The sequence below is a fragment of the Callorhinus ursinus genome, unplaced genomic scaffold (genome assembly GCF_003265705.2).
Source record: "Callorhinus ursinus isolate GAN/ISIS: 27379988/994484 unplaced genomic scaffold, GSC_fseal_2.0 scaffold28, whole genome shotgun sequence".
Taxonomy (NCBI): domain Eukaryota; kingdom Metazoa; phylum Chordata; class Mammalia; order Carnivora; family Otariidae; genus Callorhinus; species Callorhinus ursinus.
The window spans coordinates 7,394,714-7,416,571 of record NW_027397090.1 but is presented as its reverse complement, the minus strand read 5'-3'; the positions used below and the strand labels follow the sequence as shown (position 1 = coordinate 7,416,571).

Genomic DNA, 21,858 nt, shown 5'->3' with positions numbered 1-21,858 from the left:
GTCATCTATAGATGAAATTTAAGTAAATGAAAATTTGTTCATTTGTACACAGTTTATGTCATATTATACGGTAGAAGGATCATTTCTCAGTAGATGATTTAAACAAAAGTGTCCCTCCTCACCCCTTCTCCAAGTCTGGCAAGATGAGCTTTATTTCAGTGAAGCCAACACTGGGAGTAATGGGAGAGCCCTAAGACAGTTGGAGGCCGATTCTGTATTTACCAGCTTGTGTTTCAAGATGGCTAAATGAATGGTAACTCTGTCTGGACAACCCTTTTAATAGGATTCTCTCTTCTGGGTTGTTGAATTGCTGTTTTTAAGAATTTTTCCACTGATGCTTGGATAAAGCAGAGGAGTAACTCTGCTCTTAACACATTACAATGAGAAAACAAACAGATTATGACAAGAACTTGGTCAAGATATAGCTTCTTTTGGGCCATGATTTTGTTTCAGTATAAAGGCAAATCTGGTATTATTTTAAGAAATTAAAGGATTTACATTTTTAAATCCTTGATAACAAGGATGAAATCTTATTGCTTATTAACATGCTGGTAGTTTAAGTTTTAAAAGTTAAACATCAGACCTCTAACAAATCACATTTTTTTCTAAAGATCTTATTTATTTATTCATGAGAGAGAGAGAGAGAAAGAGAAAAGAGAGAGAGGCAGAGGGAGAGGCAGGCTCCTTGAAGAGCAGGGAGCCTGACGTGGAACTCGATCCCAGGACTCTGGGATCACGACCCGAGCCGAAGGCAGATGCTCAACCAACTGAGCCACCCCACCCCCCTCTAACAAATTAAATTTAAATAATTCTTTTACCAGTAGAGAAGCCCTGTGATTGAAAAAATGTATTCAGGATTTTAAAATTTAATTTTAGTAAAAATGAGCACTAAGAATTTAACACTGCAGACCAAATCTTTTCCGAAACCATGAGATTTTCATTTCAGCTGTCCCAGTGTTATTTGTTTGTCCTGCCTCCTGCCTTTCCAGTTTAACTCTGCAAGCTAAGAACACAAAGGCAGTATGTTTAGGGACAATAGGACCCATTTGGAGCCAAAGCATCAAGGGAGCAAGGCAGGGTTGCACAAGACAAAAGGTGCATTTGCTCTCATTTGCTATGGTTTATACAGCTGTTGGTGCCTTCCGGGCCTGACCAACATTTTAAGGCATATCAGATAGGAACTTCTGGTTGCTTTAGAGTCTACCAGTCATATAAATATGGCCAAAGTAAGAAATGGGCCAGCATTTATCACAGAGTTGCACAGACTCAAGTTCTCTGCAAATTTGCTAGTAAAATGGCACAATATCAAGAATTTAAAAAAAAAAAAAGAAAAGAATAAAAATTCCCGGGCACCTGGGTGGCTCAGTCAGTTAACTGTCTGCCTTCGGCTCAGGTCATGGTCCCAGGGTCCTGGGATCAAGCCCCGCATGGGGCTCCCTGCTCCACAGGGAGTCTGCTTCTCCCTCTCCCTAATACTCCCCATCAATCCCCTCGTGCTTGCACTCTCTCTCTCTCAAAGAAACAAATAAATAAAATCTTAAAAAAAAGAATAAAAATTCCCTAAAAATGATCTAACAGTAATTCATGGTTTGACCTTCATTTCTATACACAGATCCACCTTTAGAACATAAACAACCCCTTACATTTTTATATTTCTTTAGAGCACTGAAAGTATTCCCATTTAGTATTATCATTTGTTACAGTAAACCTCTGAGGGCAACAGAATGAATATTTTCAATATTCCCCTTTAACTGAAGATGAAACTCTGGCTCCAAGACATTAATTAGTAGGTCTAAGATCCTAAGAGCTACCCACCCTCCAACCCCTCTTGTACTATTGATTTGCTAGTTTTTTCTCTAATAATTTAAAGATACAAAAGGAAAATATAAAGTCAGGAGGAAAAGTCCTACCCATTTGGAACATTTTCTTCCCTTAATATTAAGTGTCAAGAAGCTTTCAGGGACTAAGGTAAGGATTAAGATATATAAAGAGGGAAAGACAAATTCGCTGCCCTTCAGTTTCTCGACCTAACAGATAAAAGTAGCAGACAGTGTCCTGGAGGGCAGATCTATAATGTGAAAGGCCTGGGTCTCTGGGGGTCTCCTTTCTTTACAATGCTCTGTATGACACTGTTTAGAGAACTATCTAGAACTGGTAGAAGTAAAAGAGCAAGTACACAGTTCAGTATCCCTTGTGTCTCATTCTATCTTCTTGGAGTGGGGCTTCAAGGAGAAATTTTCTGGGAAACAATGGGAAGGTCCTGAAAGACTGCTGCACCTAGTTGTCAGGCATTCTTAGGAAGTGCCCTTTTTTATGATTTTAATCAACGTTTTTTGCTTATTTCTCTTCAGTTCTTAAGCACAAAAGTACAGAGACCAAATGCAATGAAGAAAAAAATGAGTGCTGAAAGGTCAAGACTAATTCCTGGTCATACTCCCACCATTATGGCTCATTTCTAGCATTTAAAAAACATTTCCACACTATTTACTCATATTTAAATTATTAACCCAGTCTTTAAATTTTTTAATGTTTTGATTGTGATGCAGGTATCTCATGAATTGTAAAATACTCTAATTGATAGGACATTTGGGCTGTATTTGCATCTACCCTGCCTTTCTCCTGATTGTCGATATTTGTTTGGAAGGATTTATTAGTTTTAAACCATACTGCATTATTTCCTCCTATTCTGCTTCTTTCTCTTATGGATTAGCCTGTTCCTTTATTTTCAAGGTCACTCTAAATTCTATTCCATATTCCTTGATGTTTGCAATTGCGTACCTTTTTGTCTTCATGTCTTAAAGAGGAGCACTTTCAAATTCATCATCTTGGTCAATGATGGTTATTAGTGCTAAGCTCAAGCCTGATTGTGCATAGTACCACTTCATATGTTCCCTCTTAAGCTCTTCAGATTCTTGCTAAATCATTTAAGAAGCCACTGTTTCAACAGTGGCAACATTAGAAATGGTATGTTGTTCTGTTTCTTAAAAATTCATGACTTTTTAAAAACAAGAATCATAGAAGAGAACAGCAATAACATTTGCCAGAGAAGCAAGCTCCTAGCAGCCTGCCCCAGAAATCCAGAACTTCTAGATGAACCCAATCTCCTGGGCAGGCAGCGACTAATGCTTACCTCAGGGTGGGGTAGCCTCGGTCGTGGCTTTCAGACTGTAGCTCAAAGCATGGTCTTTCAGGGCTTCAAAAGCGGAGCCATGTTGCTCTTAATTTAGACATACTTTAAGTAGTTCAGTCACACCTGGTTTCCTAGATAATCTGAGTAGAAACAGAGAAATATCGAGTTAGAGCAGAGGAAATAAGCTCACAGAAGCAAGGAGTCACAGTTAACAGTGTGAAAGGCAAATAGAGGAAACTAGAAAGCAAACATTGGAACCTGAAAAGCAAAGCAGCCTGGGGCCCACTAAGTAATTCAGAGCAGATGACCAAATTTATAATCCTTGCAGCCCTTGAACTGAGAATACTGGGAGAGAAAGATGACAATGTTTGGAACATGGCAAAAAACATTCCAAGTTTATTGAAAAACAAAAACCTATACACCCAGGAAGCCCAATGAAGAGACCCACAGACAGGCATATCAGAGTAAAAAGGCTGAAAATCAAATATAAGGAAAATATCTTGGAAAAAGCTGGAGAAAAACAAAGCATCACTTACAAGGAAGCCCAGTAAGATCTATGGCTGACTTCTCAGCAGGAACAATGGAAGCCAGAAGGCAGTGGGAAAACATTCAAAGTAGGTGCTCAAAGACAAAAACAAAAACAAAAAACCTTCAACCAAGACTCTGATATCCAGCAAAGGTATCTGTAGAAAAATGAAAGTGAAATAAGGACTTTCCCAGGTAAAAGAGAAATGGAGAGAATTTGTTGCCAGGCCAACCCATCTTACAAGAGATATTCTAGGAAGTTGTTCAAACAGAATGTGATGTCAGACAGTAACACAACCCACAAGACTAGAGAACACCGTTAAAACTATAAATGCATATTTTTTCTCATTTTTCTTAAATGAGTTAAAAAGCAATTTCATAAAATATGTACATACAATTGACCCATATACAACATGGATGTTGGGGAACCACTACCCTACACAAACATCCATGTATAACTTTTGATTCCCCAAAACTTAACAGCCTGTTATTGAAAAGAGCCTTACCAAATAACATAAACAGTTGATTAACATATATGTATTATATACAGTATGTTTACAATAAAGTAAGCTAGAAATGAAAATGTTATTAAGAAAATCATAAGTAGGGCACCTGGGTGGCTCGGTTGGTTAAGCGACTGCCTTTGGCTCAGGTCATGATCCAGGAGTCCCTGGATCAAGTCCCGCATCAGGCTCCCTGCTCGGCAGAGAGTCTGCTTCTCCCTCTGACCCTCCCCTCTCTCATGTGCTCTCTCTCTCTCTTTCTGTCTCAAATAAATAAATAAAAATCTTAAAAAAAAAATAAAAAAATAATTAAATCATAAGAAGAGGCGCCTGGGTGGCTCGGTTGTTGGTTGTCTGCCTTCGGCTGGGGTCATGGTTCCGGGATCCTGGGATCGAGCCCCGCGTTGGCCTCTCTGCTCAGTGGGAGGCCTGCTTCTCCCTCTCCTGCTCCCCCTGCTTGTGTTCCCTCTCTTGCTGTGTCTCTCTCTGTCAAATGAATAAATAAATAAAAATTAAAAAAAAAAAAAGAAAATCATAAGTAAGGGGCACCTGGGTGGCTCAGTTAGTTAAGCGTCTGCCTTCAGCTCAGGTCATGAACCCAGGGTCCTGGGATCGAGTCTTGCGTTGGGCTCCCTTCTCCCTCTCCCTCTGCTGGTCCCCCTTCTTGTGCTCTCTTGCTCTCTCAAAGTTTTATTTTATTTTATTTTAATTGTTTAAAGATTTTATTTATTTGACAGAGAGAGACACAGCGAGAGGGGGAACACAAGCAAGGGGAGTGGGAGAGGGAGCTGCTCCTCCCTCGCAGCAGGGAGCCCGATGTGGGGCTCGATCATGACCCGAGCCGAAGGCAGATGCTTAACGACTGAGCCACCCAGGCGCCCCACCAAATAAATAAAATTAAGAAAACAAAAAACCGTAAGTGAAATAAATGGTACCGTACTGTATTCATTGCAAATATCTGCATATAAATGGACTTCTATAGTTCATACTTGTTGTTCAAGGGTCAACTGTAACTTATTATTGGGCCTATAACATATAAGTGTAATATAGTGTAATTGCCAACAGCACAAATGAGATGAATGTGAGCAAAGCTGTTAACAAGCTGAGGAAACGACCACAGATGGTAAAGTAATAATTGTTAACAATGCATTGTTAAGTTTGTAACATTAACAGATGTAGTATGTGGGGACTGCCTAAAAAATAATTAGATTTGGTACTCAATGAGATAACGTTTTTGATATTATTATACAATATTACATTTTCTACCAACCACCCTCTCCCACCTCCCAAAAAACCCGCAAAAAATCATCATCCAAATACAAGGAATCTTTGACTTTTATTTGCTGCTCTGACATCCAGGCTAAAAACTTATTTGGAGTTACTTCTCCATGGTCTATCCTGGGATTATGATTTCAGAAGCCCAGACTTTAAAAAAAGAGCCAATTTCTGATAGTGAAAATAAAAACAAGTTTTTTTTTCTTCTTTTTTAATCACAAAAAATAACAGCTACGTGGAGGATGTCTAAGAAAAGGAAAACTCACCTATAATCCCATTACCTCAACATAATCATTCTTTATTTTACAGAGGTATAACAATTTTTATTTTCATTTTTCAACTGGGATTATATTAGATACTTTAGCAGTTTTAATTATCATTTGATAGCTTCACATGTATTCAGGGATATATAAGCTTTCTTGGGTCTCTCTCCCACCTGCCCGACCTATTTTCTCATGGTGGACTTAGAAGGCCTGATGAGCTCAAACTTCCAGACTTGAAAGAGCTGGGGGAAAAAAAAAGCAAAATCTCTAACTTTGGTGAAGCAATCTAGGTGACCTCTGGACTTTAACTTGAATATATCGACACAATTTGAAATTGTTTAAATACAAACACAAGTTTCATCTGAGTAAGATTTATACTGTAAAATGCTAATTAGAAGTCCATAAATCCACCATACTTTCAATAGTTTGGAACAGAGCAGTACATTTAAAGTTTTAAAATTCAGATACTCCTATATCCATAGACCTACGCAGTACAATTCTTACCTCAATGCAAGACACCACCTTAAGCAGTAATTATGGGGGGAGAAAAAAAACCCCTCAACCTTGAATTAATCTAGGACAATAGCTGAAATGCGCATTTTATCAGTAGATACAAAACATCACAAATTGCTTAAAAACAGCATTTTCTCCATATGATTTTAATATATTTCTTTAATAAGGATTTCATGTAAAGCATAGTATTAAAACATTTTCTGTAGGTGTTAAAATGGTATTATGCCAATTTAGTATGGCCTACAAGATGAAGAGGAGTAAAATAATTTCAAGCCCATTGGGTTTCTAATGAAAGAACCAGTTTAACAGCTTTTAGCTCACTGACATTTATAAAGACTCTATGCTTTACTTCCTGTTTTGTTTTTTTTTTTAACTAATGTCTAGTGGGTCATTTCCAGGCTTGAGGTATTTGCTTCCTTCCTTGATATTACTCATTCAACTACTCAGTCAGATGCATAGTCTATTAGAGATGTAGTAGACAAATGTCTTCTCTCTGCATCCTGCGTAACTCAAAACACAATTCCAAGTATCCTATGTGTAGTTCCTTTTTTGGTTACTGGACACTTGGCATGTATAGCCTCATTAGAATGTAACATGCTTGGGGTGCCTGGGTGGCTCAGTCGTTAAGTGTCTGCCTTTGGCTCAGATCATGATCCCAGGGTCCTGGGATCGAGCCCCACATTGGGCTTCCTGCTCAGCGGGGAGCCTGCTTCTCCCTCTCCCACTCCCCCTGCTTGTGTTCTTTCTCTTGCTGTGTCTGTCAAATAAAATCTTTGGAAAAAAAAAAAGAATGTAACATGCTAAAACAGTATTTAACTATAATGCCTGTTTAAAATTAAGGCAACAAATTAAAAGCCCATCCATCACCATTTAGTAATAACTGCTTTGATACTGTTTTCAATGTAATTGCTTATTCTGTGTTACAATTTGTAGTTAATGTGCTGCTTAAGTAAACACTTGACTGTTTATTCATGTGACTACAATCTTTACTAGGTTTTAACACAACCAATGGCTGTTACTGAGCCTAGTGAAAATGGCTTAGTGTTAAAATACTTTAAATATATAATTAATTTGATAAATGTGAAAGGCACAACCTACCAACTTAGTATTCAATGAATAACTAGCTGATAAGGAGAAATCTAAGAGCCATTTAAAAAATAAAATCATGATTAATATTGAAGAACAAATAAGTTTACGTTGTGTTATAATTCAAAAGGATCATTGGTGTACTAGTCCAGATAAATTTGATGAAGAGAAGATAATTCAAGTACAACTAATGACAATCATATTGTAGATCTTGGCAAAGTTACCTTTCTTTGGGTTTGTTTCCTCATCTGTAAAATGAAGGAATTAAGCTATTTCATATCTAAAGTTTTTTTTTTTAAAGATTTTATTTATTTGAGAGAGAGAATGAGATAGAGAGCACGAGAGAGGGGACGGTCAGAGGGAGAAGCAGACTCACTGCTGAGCAGGGAGCCCGATGCAGGACTCGATCCCAGGACTCCAGGATCATGACCTGAGCTGAAGGCAGTCGCTTAACCAACTGAGCCACCCAGGTGCCCCTCATATCTAAAGTTTTTAAGATTTAGGAGTTTGTCTGGCTTTCCATAATACCTGTTCTTGAAAAGTTAAATTTTTGTCATATAGAATGTCTAAATGTTGGGGCACCTGGGTGGCCCAGTCGTTAAGTGTCTGCCTTTGGCTCAGGTCATGATCCCAGGGTCCTCAGATTGAGCCCCGCATCGGGCTCCCTGCTCAGCGGGGAGTCTGCTTCTCCCTCTCCCACTCCCCCCTGCTTGTGTTCCCTGTCTCTGTCATATAAATAAATAAAATCTTAAAAAAATGTCTAAATGCACCAAGAACATTCTATTTAAAGGACAGTTGATGTCAGTTTACAATTTTCAAAATTTATTTTCATTTTTCAAGCTTTCTTAAAGTGAGCAATGCCTAACATTTATAGAAACCACCAAGAAAAACTACTGCAATACATTCTTATGTAGGATACAGAAGTGGTAAATTTCAGTAAGTTAGAAGTCTGGGAAAGTGTATAGATTATAAACCAATATATTAAAGTTCTTTTTCTGCTTTATGTACTTGAAGATACAGGAGTTATGTACACTGCCAAACATTTCCCCAGCATTAGTGTTACCATCCAAATTCTACCATGTTGGTATGCATAAAAGACAACTATCAGAGTAAGTTATCTGAGGCTACTCTAGCCCAGGTTAAAAACTGTTATGAGTCTTTACAGATTAATTGGGTTGAGATTTTCATTACATTAGAAACATAAGATATTATATCAATCAATCAGTTCCATCTCTTCTTTTCTAATGAGGAAACTGGTCCAGAGAAGTGACTTGGCAAGGCCACAGATCTAATTGGTCTCAAGTGAGAAGAGAACTCAGATCTGCTCACCAATCCTTCTACATGATATTGTCCTCTGGATGCCACAGGGCAGGCAATGCTCTGAAAAGGTAGGAGAAATCTAAATGGATTATAAAATCTTAAAAGGGACATTACATGGTCCACCTAGTTCAATTTCACATTTAAATCTGGAATTTCTTCTGCAGCACTGTGGCAGATGTCATTCAGCTTCTCCCCAGTGATAAGATCCTCTTTGAACATTAGGAGGCAATCCCTTTCTGTCATGGAGAAATAATCAATTGGTTCTTTCTTACACTGAGCTCCAACCTGCCATTTTGGAACTTTCACCTAGTTGTACTGAGTCAAAAAGAATAAATTGTACATGACTCTCAAATATCATTCTTCAGTTACATAATTCTCCAGTTGCTCTTTTGGTTTTAGTTTGTGGGACTCTTTCCAATTTGGTAAAACATTCCAGGATTTACTCTAATTTGTGAATATCCTTTTATTGCATCCTGAAATGAAATTAATATTTACGGATGTGGTTTGACTCATCCTTTGTATGAGATTATTGCCCCATGATGAATTTTTCTGCACCCTAAAATTATAGCCCATTACAACCGGCTCACGTGTTATTTCTAGCAAACTAAAAATATCCAGGTTTTTTTAATCTATAAACTCTTGATAAATACAATATCATATTCCTATCAATGGCTTTCTATTGTATCGAGGATAATAATCAGGGTCCATGACACCATGTAGGATTGTGCCCCTAACTAATCGCCAGCTTCATCTTTATGTCATCTGTTCCCTTTGACTTCTGGCCAGGCTTTTTACACTTTAAATGCACAGTCCTTCCTCTAGGCTTCCACATACTGTTCCCTTCAGCCAGCAATGATTTCCCTTGGCCATCAGGTTTAGTCATCCTTCAAAGTTCATATCAAATATCACCTCTTTGTGCAACTCTTCCTTGCCCTTCTCCCCCATGTTCCCCTCCATAAAGTACAATTTACCTGTTACAATAAGCTACAAATCTCCGCCAGCCCTTATCCAAATAGTACTACTTGTGCAATAAGGTATCTGTCTCCTTGGTTACACTGTGAAGTCTATGTGGGCATGGTCCAGGTCCACCTTTATCTGGCATAGCGTATTACATGATTTAGACATTATTTCAATAAATATTTGTTGAATGAATGAATACTGAATTAGTATGATCAATATTTTAAATTTAACAGGTAATCAAAGAAAACACGTAGCTGAACTCTGGGGTGTAGGTTGTATAAAAAAAAGGAACTGTACAGGCTCCACAACAATCTTGATAAGGAAGAAACCTCTTCAAAAAAAGAAGTGATGATAAAATTGAGAAAACTACACAACTTTGTTCTACAAAGATGAATGGTAAATGTTTTCAGTCTTTATGGTAAGGGATGGGAAGCATGGAAGAAGGCAAACAAGCACAGCTGGGTGGTATATTTGTTGTTTTACTGTTAATTTGACACATCTGAACCAAAGCATTCACAATACTTGATATACTTTGAAGATAATCATATACTATAGTCTTAGACATAACCACAGAACAAGCAGAACAATTAAAACTACATAAGGCCTTAAAATATATCCACAGTGTGTATTATTTCAATATTCATTCATTTACAAATTAGACTACATACCGTTAATTTTATTTTTATTTTACTTTCATTGTTTTATTCAGGCAGGATTCATTCAAGGAAAGGCAACTTAGTTTTTGTGTGTGAGCTTTGTTTTTTATTACATTGGTTAATATAAAAGTTATGAATTAAATGTTCTCTTATCTCCTGTATCCATGAGTGAATCCATGAAATTCTCAGATAGTAATCTAAAACAATAGATCCTATTAAAAATAGCCAAGGTGAAAAACGACCAAATAGCCAGCCTGTTTGTGGTCTTGAAGAACATCTAACGGACTCTCAGGTTTTCTTATAATGAAGAGTACTGTGATTCTATGAGATTAGTCAAAATTTAAAACAACATTGCGTACAAAATCATTCTTGAAGCTCTAAATGCCTTTTTAAATAACAAAAATGAGAATTTTAAGTAGTTGCCTCACAGTACCAAACCTATAAGTCAGAACTAGTTAAAAGTCAGTGCTATCATGACTTCTCATTTACAAGGTAACTAGTTGGTAAATTAATAGATGGCATAAAAATTAAGACTTAACATCATTTTTTTTTAAAAGGAGAAAATGTATGATAACCAGGGAATACAGAAAATTCAATGTATTTTACAATAAAATAACTGTTTAAACCTCAATCCCTGTACAACAGGGTTTAGGTCATCTCTAGTGAACTTGCATGTTTTCATACAGTTTATTCTATTATGAGTACTTGAATTGTTTTAGATATACAGCTTTTTATTGAAAGAATATTACATTTGAATACCTGGATAAGATTTAGTACATTGAGATGTTTTAAAAATATCTATAAATTTGTTTGATATGCAAAAGCATTTGGCAATACTTTTACAGCATTTGATTTTATAGAATTAAAATTTCATACAGTACTCATTTTGATGTTTAAAAAAAAATTCACAGAAAAAATATAAATTACACAGCCTGACTGCATGATACTGTTATTTCCAGTTTCTAGTTCTGGTAATAAAAACCTTCATTAAGTCTGTTAACAAATCATTACCTGTACATTTATGAAGGCAACTGACATGATTTGCAAACAAAACCTTCAGGTTTTATGTTATTTACCAAAGAGTGCAGTTCAGCAAGAAAAGAAAACCCAGTGTGCAAATTTACAGAATATTTTACAAATTTACCAGTTCCTGTGACACAAACTGTTTCAACCTTTCAAGGTACTGTCCATAAAGTTCCACATCATTGTGACCTGCCCCTTCAACCCAGAGAGGCTCCACAGGTCTTTGGCAACGCTCAAACAGTGCGAGGCCATGTGAAAAGTCAATGACTTCATCTTCAGTCCCATGAATTATTAATACTGGGGAGGTTATCTTAGAGATTTTGTCAATGCTGTAAGAAAAGAGAAGGGTGTAGAAAGTCAATGAATTAGCTATGAAAAGGAACGTAAAAACAAATTTTCTTGCGATATCCCGACAGATCATTCAAATATCAGAATGGTCTTTGAATCAACCCAGAAGAAACGGATACCTCTTTTGGATTTCAAATAAGATTTGAAAGTCACTTTACATGCTCCTTATCTTAAGATTAATACCTGAGGAAGCTAACTTCATGCACTTCTGTTTCGAGGGAATCATTTGTTACTGTCAACCTACTGCACCTTTCTACAATGGTGAGCACAGAGGAACGTAGGTTGGAAGAAGAGGAGGAAACTAAGAAGTATTCAGGTATGTGCTAACTTTACACCTCTCTGCACTCATTTTTTCTCTCCCTTAATTTACTAAAATGACAGCAAAATTTTTTGTTGTTTTGGGGTATCAACCCACAAAAATAGGAAGAATGCAATAAAACATAAAATTTTGGAGCTGGAAAGCAGATAAATGTGTGGAATAAGAAATTAAAAGTGTAGGGAAAAGCCAATTTTAAGGGGATAGAAGGTAAAGTGAAGAAACAATCCAATTTATACCATGGGATACCCCAGGAGGCAAGGAATTGACAGGGGGATGAAGGCAGGTGATAGGAGTCTACAGAATTTGTTCAAAGTCTATTTAAGAAGTAAGTCCTTCCCTCTCCTTTAGGTTCTTTCCCCTTCTTTTTGTAGATTGGTAGCTGCACTGTATCCCAAACTGAAGGTTTTATGGGCCAGGGAATTGCGAGGCACAGTTTCAGGCAAGAGGTAAACACACAGATGTGTAAACACACATACTGCTGCTATGAACCCATTTTCTGTACTCAGTTCCCAGAATGCTGGCAGCCAGGCCTTCAATCCTCCAGGGAGGACTTTTAGAAAGACTCCTTGCTGGAGACTATGTACACTTTAAGAGGAAAGATATAGAAATAATGACACAGGATAGAATCCCCAAGTAACTGTTTGCCCAGATCACTGTATAGTGAAGCTCACACTCAACAAGACTTAACCATCTGCTTCAGATCAGCAATTTAGTTTCTCACTTTTACATATGAAGAGACAACCAAGAATTATCAGACATCAGAGAACACTTTAAGGTATCAGATCAAAACAATTTTAAAAAGGCAACTTGAAGGAGACAAACTATACAGAGACCTTATAAACAAATTATAACACTTAAAAAAAAATAAATCTTTCCAGAGAGAAAGAAGGCATTATAAAATGAGGATACAATCATGAAAAGGAAATCAATGAAATAATTCAAGGCTACATTTGGTAAGGAAAAATACTTGGGTATATTATTTGCTATCAAGTGTTCGCCAGTGTATGGACTCCTGAGAACCAAACTGAGGGTTCTAGAGGGGTGGGGGTGGGGGATGGGTTAGCCTGGTGATGGGTATTAAAGAGGGCACATACTGAATGGAGCACTGGGTGTTATACGCAAACAATGAATCATGGAACACTACATCAAAAACTAATGATGTACTGTATGGTGACTAACATAATAAAAAAAAATGTTCGGTAGTAAAGGAATTATAACAAATAAAAAGAGATTTATGTTCTTTTTCAAACAGTTTGAAGTTAAGTGCTGCTCTCTTTGTTGGTGGAGCAGAAATGAAAGAGGGAGCTGGACAGAGATGCAGGGTGGCAAAAGCATTACCCCATTACCCCAAATACTCCATCATTCTTACTTTTCCATTAAAAGCAGTATAATGCACATACCTTCCAATATACCATTATCTAAAACATAAAACAAACCCCAAATTAATGTAAAAACAAAAAACCTCCCACAGCCTGCTCATATACTCCCACCATTAGCTTCCCTGCAAAAGTGACGCCTTACTGGCTAATGATGAAAAAATTTGCTTTTGAAATGACCCTTGTTGTTTTTATAAAAAAGCAAGTGATGACTCTGGCCTTTGGCCCACCTATCATTCACAAAAAATTCTTTGTATGGCTGCCAATTGGGGAAAAGAAATAAGACTGAAATTTGCCAGCTTCTCACTGCTTGCCTTCTCCTTTTGAGAAAAATGGACCATCAGTTTTTTCCAATTATGAAGAGGCGCTACAGGAACTTTCATCTTGTCTTGAGAAGTAGTCCTTTCAAATTTGAATAAAACTGTGTTTGCAAACTTTGTGGTGGCAATACTTATTCAAGTTAATTTAAGACAGAACTTTTTTGCAATTCACTTCTTTTATAAATCAGCTATCATTAATTAGATGCCATGTCTCATTTTCCCTTTACTCTTCCTCTCCTCCAGTATTATATCTCACTGAATGGTACCATTATTCATTAGCAGCTCAAGTCAGAACCCTAGGAATTACATTCAAGTTCTTTTGTTTAGCATCCTCTATTCACTTTGACACTCAGTTCTGTCAATTTCATTTCTCAAATTCATTCTCTTATCTCTAATACTACTAGTTGGTGCCACTCTCTAGGGTATAAGGCCCTCAGCTCTTTTCATCAGGATTACTACTGTTCAAATATTTCAGCCTCCTGACTAGGGTCCTGCCACTACCCTTTTCAAAAATTAATTTTTCGCAATTTCTATAATATATATACAATAGAAGTTCATGGCTGAATGAACTGTATTACGAATACCTTAAGTGATGAAAAAAATGCCCTTAAAAGTTTCTTTGAATTAAACAATTTTGAATATTGATACTTACTTTGGGAATGCATCAAAACAGTAGGTCTTCTTGGTATCAGGAAAAGCAACACGCATTCCCGAAGTCAAAGGAGAATGAAGAATAACAGCAGCACTCTCATACCGAGCAGCAAGATCCACAGATGGTACTGTCCCTATACTTTGGCCATATATAATCACATTTTCAGGGCGAATGCCATATCTACAAAGTTCAGAAATTAAAAAAAAAAAAAAAAGGCAGAGAGTTGGACTGATATGAAATATTCATTCATTTTTTTTTCTTTTTTTAAAGATTTTATTCATTTATTTGAGAGAGGGAGAGTGAGAGAGCATGAGAGGGGTGAGGGGCAGAGGGAGAAGCAGGCTCCCCACTGAGCAGGACCCTGGGATCAGGAGCTGAGCCAAAGGCAGATGCTTAACTGACTGAGCCACCCAGGTGCCCTATAGTCAGTCATTTTCTAAGGACTTAATCTTAGAATGACTTAGAATGAGACAATGTCAACTTTATATTTAAAATATATTTCGTAGCCATCATTATCATATTTAATGCTACAATAAAATCTATATTATTAGCTTATTTCATCTGTTGGAAAAATAAATGCGGAGTTCTTTTAAAACTTCAAACTTAAATGAATTCATTAAATCATTTATGCAATTCAATGTAGCATACTGTTGGCTAAATCCTGAACATATTACATCACAAATTATTTTAATAGATTGATGTTTAATAGACATTGTCTTATTTTCCATTCAATATATAAAAGTTCGTTGTCTAGACATGAAAAGTGGCTCATTTTTAAAAGATTTTTATTTAGGGCGCCTGGGTGGCTCAGATGGTTAAGCATCTGCCTTCGGCTCAGGTCATGATCCCAGAGTCCTGGGATGGAGTCCCGCATCGGGCTCCCTGCTCCTTGGGAGCCTGCTTCTCCCTCTGCCTCTCTCTCTCTCTCTCTCTGTGTCTCTCATGAATAAATAAATAAAATCTTTAAAAAAAAAAAAGATTTTTATTTATTTGTCAGAGAGAAAGAGAGAGAGAGAGCACAAGCAGGGGGAGCAGTAGGCTCCTCACTGAGCAAGGAGCCCGATGTGGGACTTGATCCCAGGACCCCGGGATCATGACCTGAGCCGAAGGCAGACGCTTAATGACTGAGCCACTCAGGCATCCCTCATTTTATTTTTTGAAGTTGGTCATAGTGATGAAAAGTACTACATATGGTCTGAAAGCAAATTACTATTTTTCTTGAAAGTTGCCTTTACTATGGACTAATGATTGGAAAGATGAACATATGAAAGAGAATTTCAAATGCCTTATGATTCAGTTAATTATGAACAAACTTCATGCTAAAATCTCAAGTACTGCCTTTACCTAACCCTTTAAAAATGCTGCAGATTTAAATATGTCAACTCATTGCCTCAAATATATCATATATAATCTATGTTCCAAGCACTGTTACTTGTCTATGGTATAACTGTCCCAACTGTAAACTACTGCAAGTAGAAATGAAGTGCTGTAGGAGCTAACGAATATGGGGTTAAGGGTTAGAGTAAGATCAAATATGCTTTTCCACTTTAGAAGTCTGAGAGCAGTCACTTCTGGATGCTAACGGCCATTTGCACAACAGCATCCGGTCTTTTGAAAAGGTAATGGAGCTTTCCAAGTATCTAAACATGAAAAAATAGCAAGACAAACCCCATGTGCTCCCTCTGGCCCTTTCCAGGGGCCCAGGGCTCTTTGAACTATCCAGATAATGACATACTTCCCCATAATTTCTTCCAATCATTCCTACATAAGCATTTAGATATGCCCCAGAGGTTGGGTTCCATCTACTCCAGACTAACTCTAAATGTAAGTAAACTTAGAAAAGTCTTTTTCTTTACAAAGACCTGATTGTAATTCTTCATAGGAGTGAAGAAGTTATGAAAATGAACATCTGCAGCATCAGAATTAACTCTTGAGGCTGTATGGTTGCTATTAGCCGAATAGCAGCACTGTTGGTGGCGATTATGGGTTTTAGGCTAATGTTAGCAATGGCAAGGCTCCAGAGTAGAAGCAGATGCCAATTTAGCATCAGAGAACTCAAAGCAATAACAGAATTTCAGAATAGTACAACTTAGAAAGGACTTTAAAGACCACCTAATCTAGTTCAGCTGCTTATGAAGCAGATGTTCAAAGTCAGAGTAAGTCAGTGGCAGACCTATAATCAGAACCCAGGTACCCTGACTGGTACAGTCCAGTGACTTTTTCATTATAGCACACAGATAATGAGCTCAAAGACTACTGTACTATTTAGAAATTCATATATTCTGCCCTTGTTTCTCATTCATCAAGTATGTGTGGCCATCAACTATGTTTAAAAAGATGAATTAAGTTAGGACTAGAAATTATTTTATAAAGTTTCCTTCAAATTGACATCAGACAAGATGAAAAATAGGAAAAAGTTAACCGGGTGCCTGGGTGGTTCAGTCGTTAAGTGACTGCCTTCGGCTCAGGTCATGATCTCAGGGTCCTGGGATTGAGTCCCGCATCAGGTTCCCTGCTCAGCGGGAAGCCTGCTTCTCCCTCTCCCACTCCCCCTGCTTGTGTTCCCTCTCTTGCTGTGTCTCTCTCTGTCAAATAAATTAAAAAAAAAAAAAAAAAAAAGGAAAAAGTTAAATGCCTACAAGAGTGGATTTATTTATTTATTTATTTTAACATAAACTCCGAACACTGAATTGGATATTAGTATGTTCTGGCTGAATAAAGTTATCTTTTCATCTTATGAGAAGTATTAATAATGAAGGCTATCTGCTATTACTTAGCATCCTTAAAAACTGTTCTAATACACTGAAGTTATACTTTAAAAAGAGTGAGTTGTATCTCAATAAATGTCATTAAAAATATTTATTTACTTATTTATTTTTTTAGAAGAGTTTATTTATTTATTCAATGTAGACAGAGGGAGAGAGACAGAAGCAGAGGGAGAAGCAGGCTCCCAAGGAGCAGGGAGCCTGATGCGGGACTCGATCCCAGGACCCTGGGATCATGATCTGAGCCGAAGGCAGACGCTTAACCATCTGAGCCACCCAGGCGCCCATTAAAAATATTTATTATCATATTTTCCTGACAGGTACTATACTAGATTCAATTGGCTGAGTCTGGAAAGTGGGAACTTATTTATTTTTGTTTGTAGGACTGAGGGGACTGATATTATACCTGAAGCAGATTTTGACTCTGGTCATTTAAGGCAGTTTTTAAGTTTACAAAATTTTACCATTCCCTGCCCCCCACAACTCGTTACTTACTTCTTATAATACCATCTTTTTTAACTCATCAGATATGTTTTCATATTATTTCAAGTGATTTAAGAATCCCCTTTATATGAAACTTTGCAATGAGAATATAGTTTTATTATATATCTTATAGGAGAAAATACTTAACTTTTAAAAGTATTTTTTTTTTAAAGATTTTATTTATTTATTTAATTGACACAGAGAGAGAGACAGCGAGAGAGGGAACACAAGCAGGGGGAGGGTCAGAGGGAGAAGCAGGCTTCCCACCGAGCAGGGAGCCCGATGTGGGGCTCGATCCCAGGACCCTGAGATCATGACCTGAGCTGAAGGCAGTCACTTAACCAACTGAGCCACCCAGGCGTCCCTAAAAGTATTTTCTAAAAAAGGTTATGCCTGCTAACAAAATTGTGGAGGTTCTAACTGAAACCATTAATATTTATTTATTTAAAAGATTTTATTTATTTATTTGCCAGAGACAGAGGGAGGGAGAGTACAAGCGGGGGGAGTGGCAGGCAGATGGAGAAGCAGGCTCCCTGTTAAGCAAGGAGCCCGATGGGGGACTCGATCCCAGGACCTTGAGATCATGACCTGAGCCAAAGGCAGAAACTTAACCATCTGAGCCACTCAGGCGCCCCTGAAACCATTAATATTTAAACATTAAATTAGAAAAAGTCCTTTAAGCTTTAGTCTAAAATACTTTGGCAATCAGGTAGCTTATCAGTGGACAATATGAGGAATAACTTGAACTAATAAGCTATCTTTGTTGTACATGAACCATCTGATAAAAAAAACCCTGAAATCTACAAAACTGAGATATTTTTCAAATTGGTGAGTAGGAAAGATTAAAGCAATTTCTAGTTCTCAAAAATATATTGTTATAACCAAAGAATAACTGACATGGTAAGAGAATTTGCTTAAATGATTTATCATAAAATTTCTTTTGTGGCGTGAGATCATCTCTCCAAATTTTATCAGTCCAGAATGCAAAGTAAAAAATCTCACTTTTATAGAATGCTTTAAAAATAGTTCCAATAAATTATCTGTAAGTCATACTTCTAAGAGATTACATAAAATAATGCAAACCCTGGCTTATGATTTTAACAAAAACAATCCAGCCTCTTATACTCTTAATGATAAAGTAAATCATTAGGTAAGTCATGGTTAACGCTCATTCCCTTGTTTATTCAAAGTTGCAACATCACACTCCACATGTTTATAAAACCAAATATTTGTCATTGGCTTAAATTTTAAAGAAAATCACACACATGCACTAACAGACACAAATGAGATCTGTCTTAAAAACTATGCTATTTTTGGGGTGCTTGGGTGGCTCAGTCAGTTAAGCGTCTGCCTTCGGCTTAGGTCACTATCCCAGGGTCCTGGGATCGAGCCCCACATCCGGCTTCCTGTTCACAGGAGGCCTGCTTCTTGCTCTCTCCCTGCCTGTGCTCTCTCTCGCTATCTCTCTCAAATAAATAAATAAAATCTTTTTTTATAAAGATTTTATTTCTTTATTTTGACAGAGAGAGACACAGCGAGAGAAGGAACACAAGCAGGGCGAGTAGGAGAGGGAGAAGCAGGCTCCCCGCCGAGCAGGGAGCCCGATGCAGGGCTCGATCCCAGGACCCCGGGATCATGACCTGAGCCGAAGGCAGACGCTTAATGACTGAGCCACCCAGGCGCCCCAAATAAATAAAATCTTAAAAAATAATAATAATAAAATCACTTGAAAAAAAACATTATTTTTAAAAATTTAAAATTACAATCTAAAAGCTTAAGTCTTAATAGGTATATATTGGTAAATATAATCTCAAGTACTTCAAAACGTGTTATAAAAACTATTTTTTATATAAGACAATTTTAGTCAACCATCATAATAGATGTGCAAAATCATTCCCAATCATGATTTACCTTGTCCTAAGGGCAAGCCAAGCAGCTTCGATATCTGCATAGAGGTTCTTCTCTGTTGGTTTCCCGGAACTTGCACCATATCCAGAATAATCATATGAGAATATATTACAATTAATCCGTGATCCCAGTCCTATGTAAAAGCTGCTCATCTGACCAAGATCAACAGCATTTCCATGTGAGAAGAGTAAAGTATATTTGGCATTGGGTGAACAACGCACAAACATGCAGGCAATTCTGTTGCCTTTACTGGTTCTAGTCATGAAACACTCAATAGCATCTTTTTCTCTAGAAGAATATTGCCAGTCTGCTCGTTCTGACAGATGTAAAGTCCAGCGGCTTCCACTTTCATCACACATCAATGTGTAAGTAGGATCAGGTGGCAAAAATGCTAATTTTGAAGCAATTTTCCCAGGGCAAGGTGGACAGCAGAAGAGGCAACATAGCTCACTAAATGAAAGATTATTCATCTTCTGAAAAAGAAAAGGAGATAGCAAATGTTTTAATTATTGAATATGGATTCTGTATTTTCATACCATAGAAGGTTAAAAACAAAGGCACTGGTAAATTCTACTGCTGCTCAGTGTGGACTGCTATTATTTCAAGTATCCTTTGCCTGAACAGATTTTTGACATCATTCTAGGTATAACTTAAATCCTCTGGTGAGGCAAATATTCTTGACCAGGAGATACTAAACTGTTACAGGATGTTTCAAATAGTAGTGATTATGTAATATTTAACCAAAATATGAAAACATGAAGAGTAGAGGTAATATCTGTTATTGCTCCATAGATAATAGCATAGGAGGTATGAAGTATCTTTAGAATAGTGTGTAATTTCTGGGTTAAGTCAGTGAAAATTCTCAGAATCTCATGTAAAGGTAGGTATTTAACACGATACAGTAAATATGTAACGATACCATATACATTGTTCATTTTCATGAATGAAGTGCTTGCTATCTGTCAGGCATTGTGTTAGGTATTCTATGTGTATTACCACATTTAATCCTCAAAACAACCCTGGTTGATCTGAGACCAGAAACTTGGCACAGTGTGGGGCAGCAGTGGAGCCAGGATTTGACAACAGGCTCAACCACTGTCCTACATCCCTGGGCTACACTGCCTCAGAGGCTCAGAAAACTATTTGTCTCAGAAGCCTATCATTTTAGCCATAGTGCCAGTGGCTCAAATAACCTATAAAACATTAAAATATGTCTATATATAATTATTGCCCAAATTAAAAAGGCTACAATATGAAAGCTACAAAAAAAGTATAAAATCTGCTAAAATTTCCTATATGGTTACAAGGGAAGGAGTGTGTATAAGGTTTGAAGTCAGAGATAGCTGGGGTGGAATCCCAACTCTACCACTTACTAGCTGTTTGCCCTTAGGCAAATTGTTTACCTTTTCGACCCTCACTGTCTTCCTAAGCAGATGAAGTCAATGTCCGGTTGCGAAGAACACACACAATGATGTAGTTAGGGCATATACTACAGCAACGGCCATACAGATAGCACACTTAAGGATGGTCCACTCTCTCCTGTCTTTTTCATTAATATTTTTCAAGTACTTAGTTGATATTAAGTCAGGAACAAAAAGAGAGTAATACTTGTTTGCCCTACTAGCATTTCTTTTTATCTTGTCCTTTTTCTCAAATTCCTATCTCTTTTTAGCAGATGATTGCTTAGTTCCAGGAAGAAGGCATTCAAAACAAACACCTGCTAGAGATTTGGTGGCACTTAATTTTCTACAAAAAAAATCTAAACAGGAGGATGGAAAAAAATATACATCATACCATTATACCAAATGTAATTATATATGAGAAGAAATCACCTCAGGAGACTAAAGTGAGATTATGTGGAAAGAAAGAAATGTCCTTTTCACTCACTACAGAACCAAAATCTTGTTCATATGCTCAACACAAATGTATTGATTTCCCAAAATCTAGTCCATATGCTCAACAGACATGTTCTAACTTCCCAGTGCAAACTAATTAGGTAGAAAGAAGGAAAAACACCACAGCTAGAGAAACAAAGACAGGAGTGATATAAAAGGTTTTAAAAGAGTAAGAGAAGGGAAGAAAGTGTCTTTTGGATAGTAGGAAACACCTTTGCTTGCTATTCAACCTTCAAAAAAATTAGCATGAATAAGTTAATGTCATAGTGTAGTTGGAAAAAGAGTCTGATAAAACAGAAATGACAATGAGGTGTCATCTTTAGTGGTAACTCTCACTGGCTCTGTGAAAAACTGTACTGAGAAGGATTCTAAGGGCATATGCAAGGCTTGGCAGGGAAAGAACATGTCATAAATTAGTGATGTGTACTACAGGATTTGACTACAGATTATCCTGGTCATGAGGATATAGGACCTGGTGAAGAGGATGGCAGGAAAGAAAGTTCAAAGGGTTAGTTTAAGGGAAGGAGATGACCTAGAA

The 21,858-nt window shown here is 37.2% G+C and overlaps 1 protein-coding gene across 4 annotated transcripts in view; it reads right to left on the bottom strand.

The window, feature by feature from the left end:
- Positions 1–10,034: 10,034 nt before the first annotated feature.
- ABHD17B (abhydrolase domain containing 17B, depalmitoylase) overlaps positions 10,035–21,858 on the bottom strand; it is a 49,209-nt gene continuing 37,385 nt past the window's right edge. For all 4 annotated transcript variants that reach the window (XM_025891633.2, XM_025891632.2, XM_073878082.1 and 1 more), the window contains 3 exons: positions 19,429–19,898; positions 14,270–14,449; positions 10,035–11,583 (listed from right to left, as the gene is read on the bottom strand). In XM_025891633.2, coding sequence (XP_025747418.1) covers positions 11,364–11,583; positions 14,270–14,449; positions 19,429–19,895 — 867 coding nt within the window. In that variant the 5' untranslated portion in view covers positions 19,896–19,898 and the 3' untranslated portion in view covers positions 10,035–11,363. The remainder of the gene's footprint in view (positions 11,584–14,269; positions 14,450–19,428; positions 19,899–21,858) is intronic.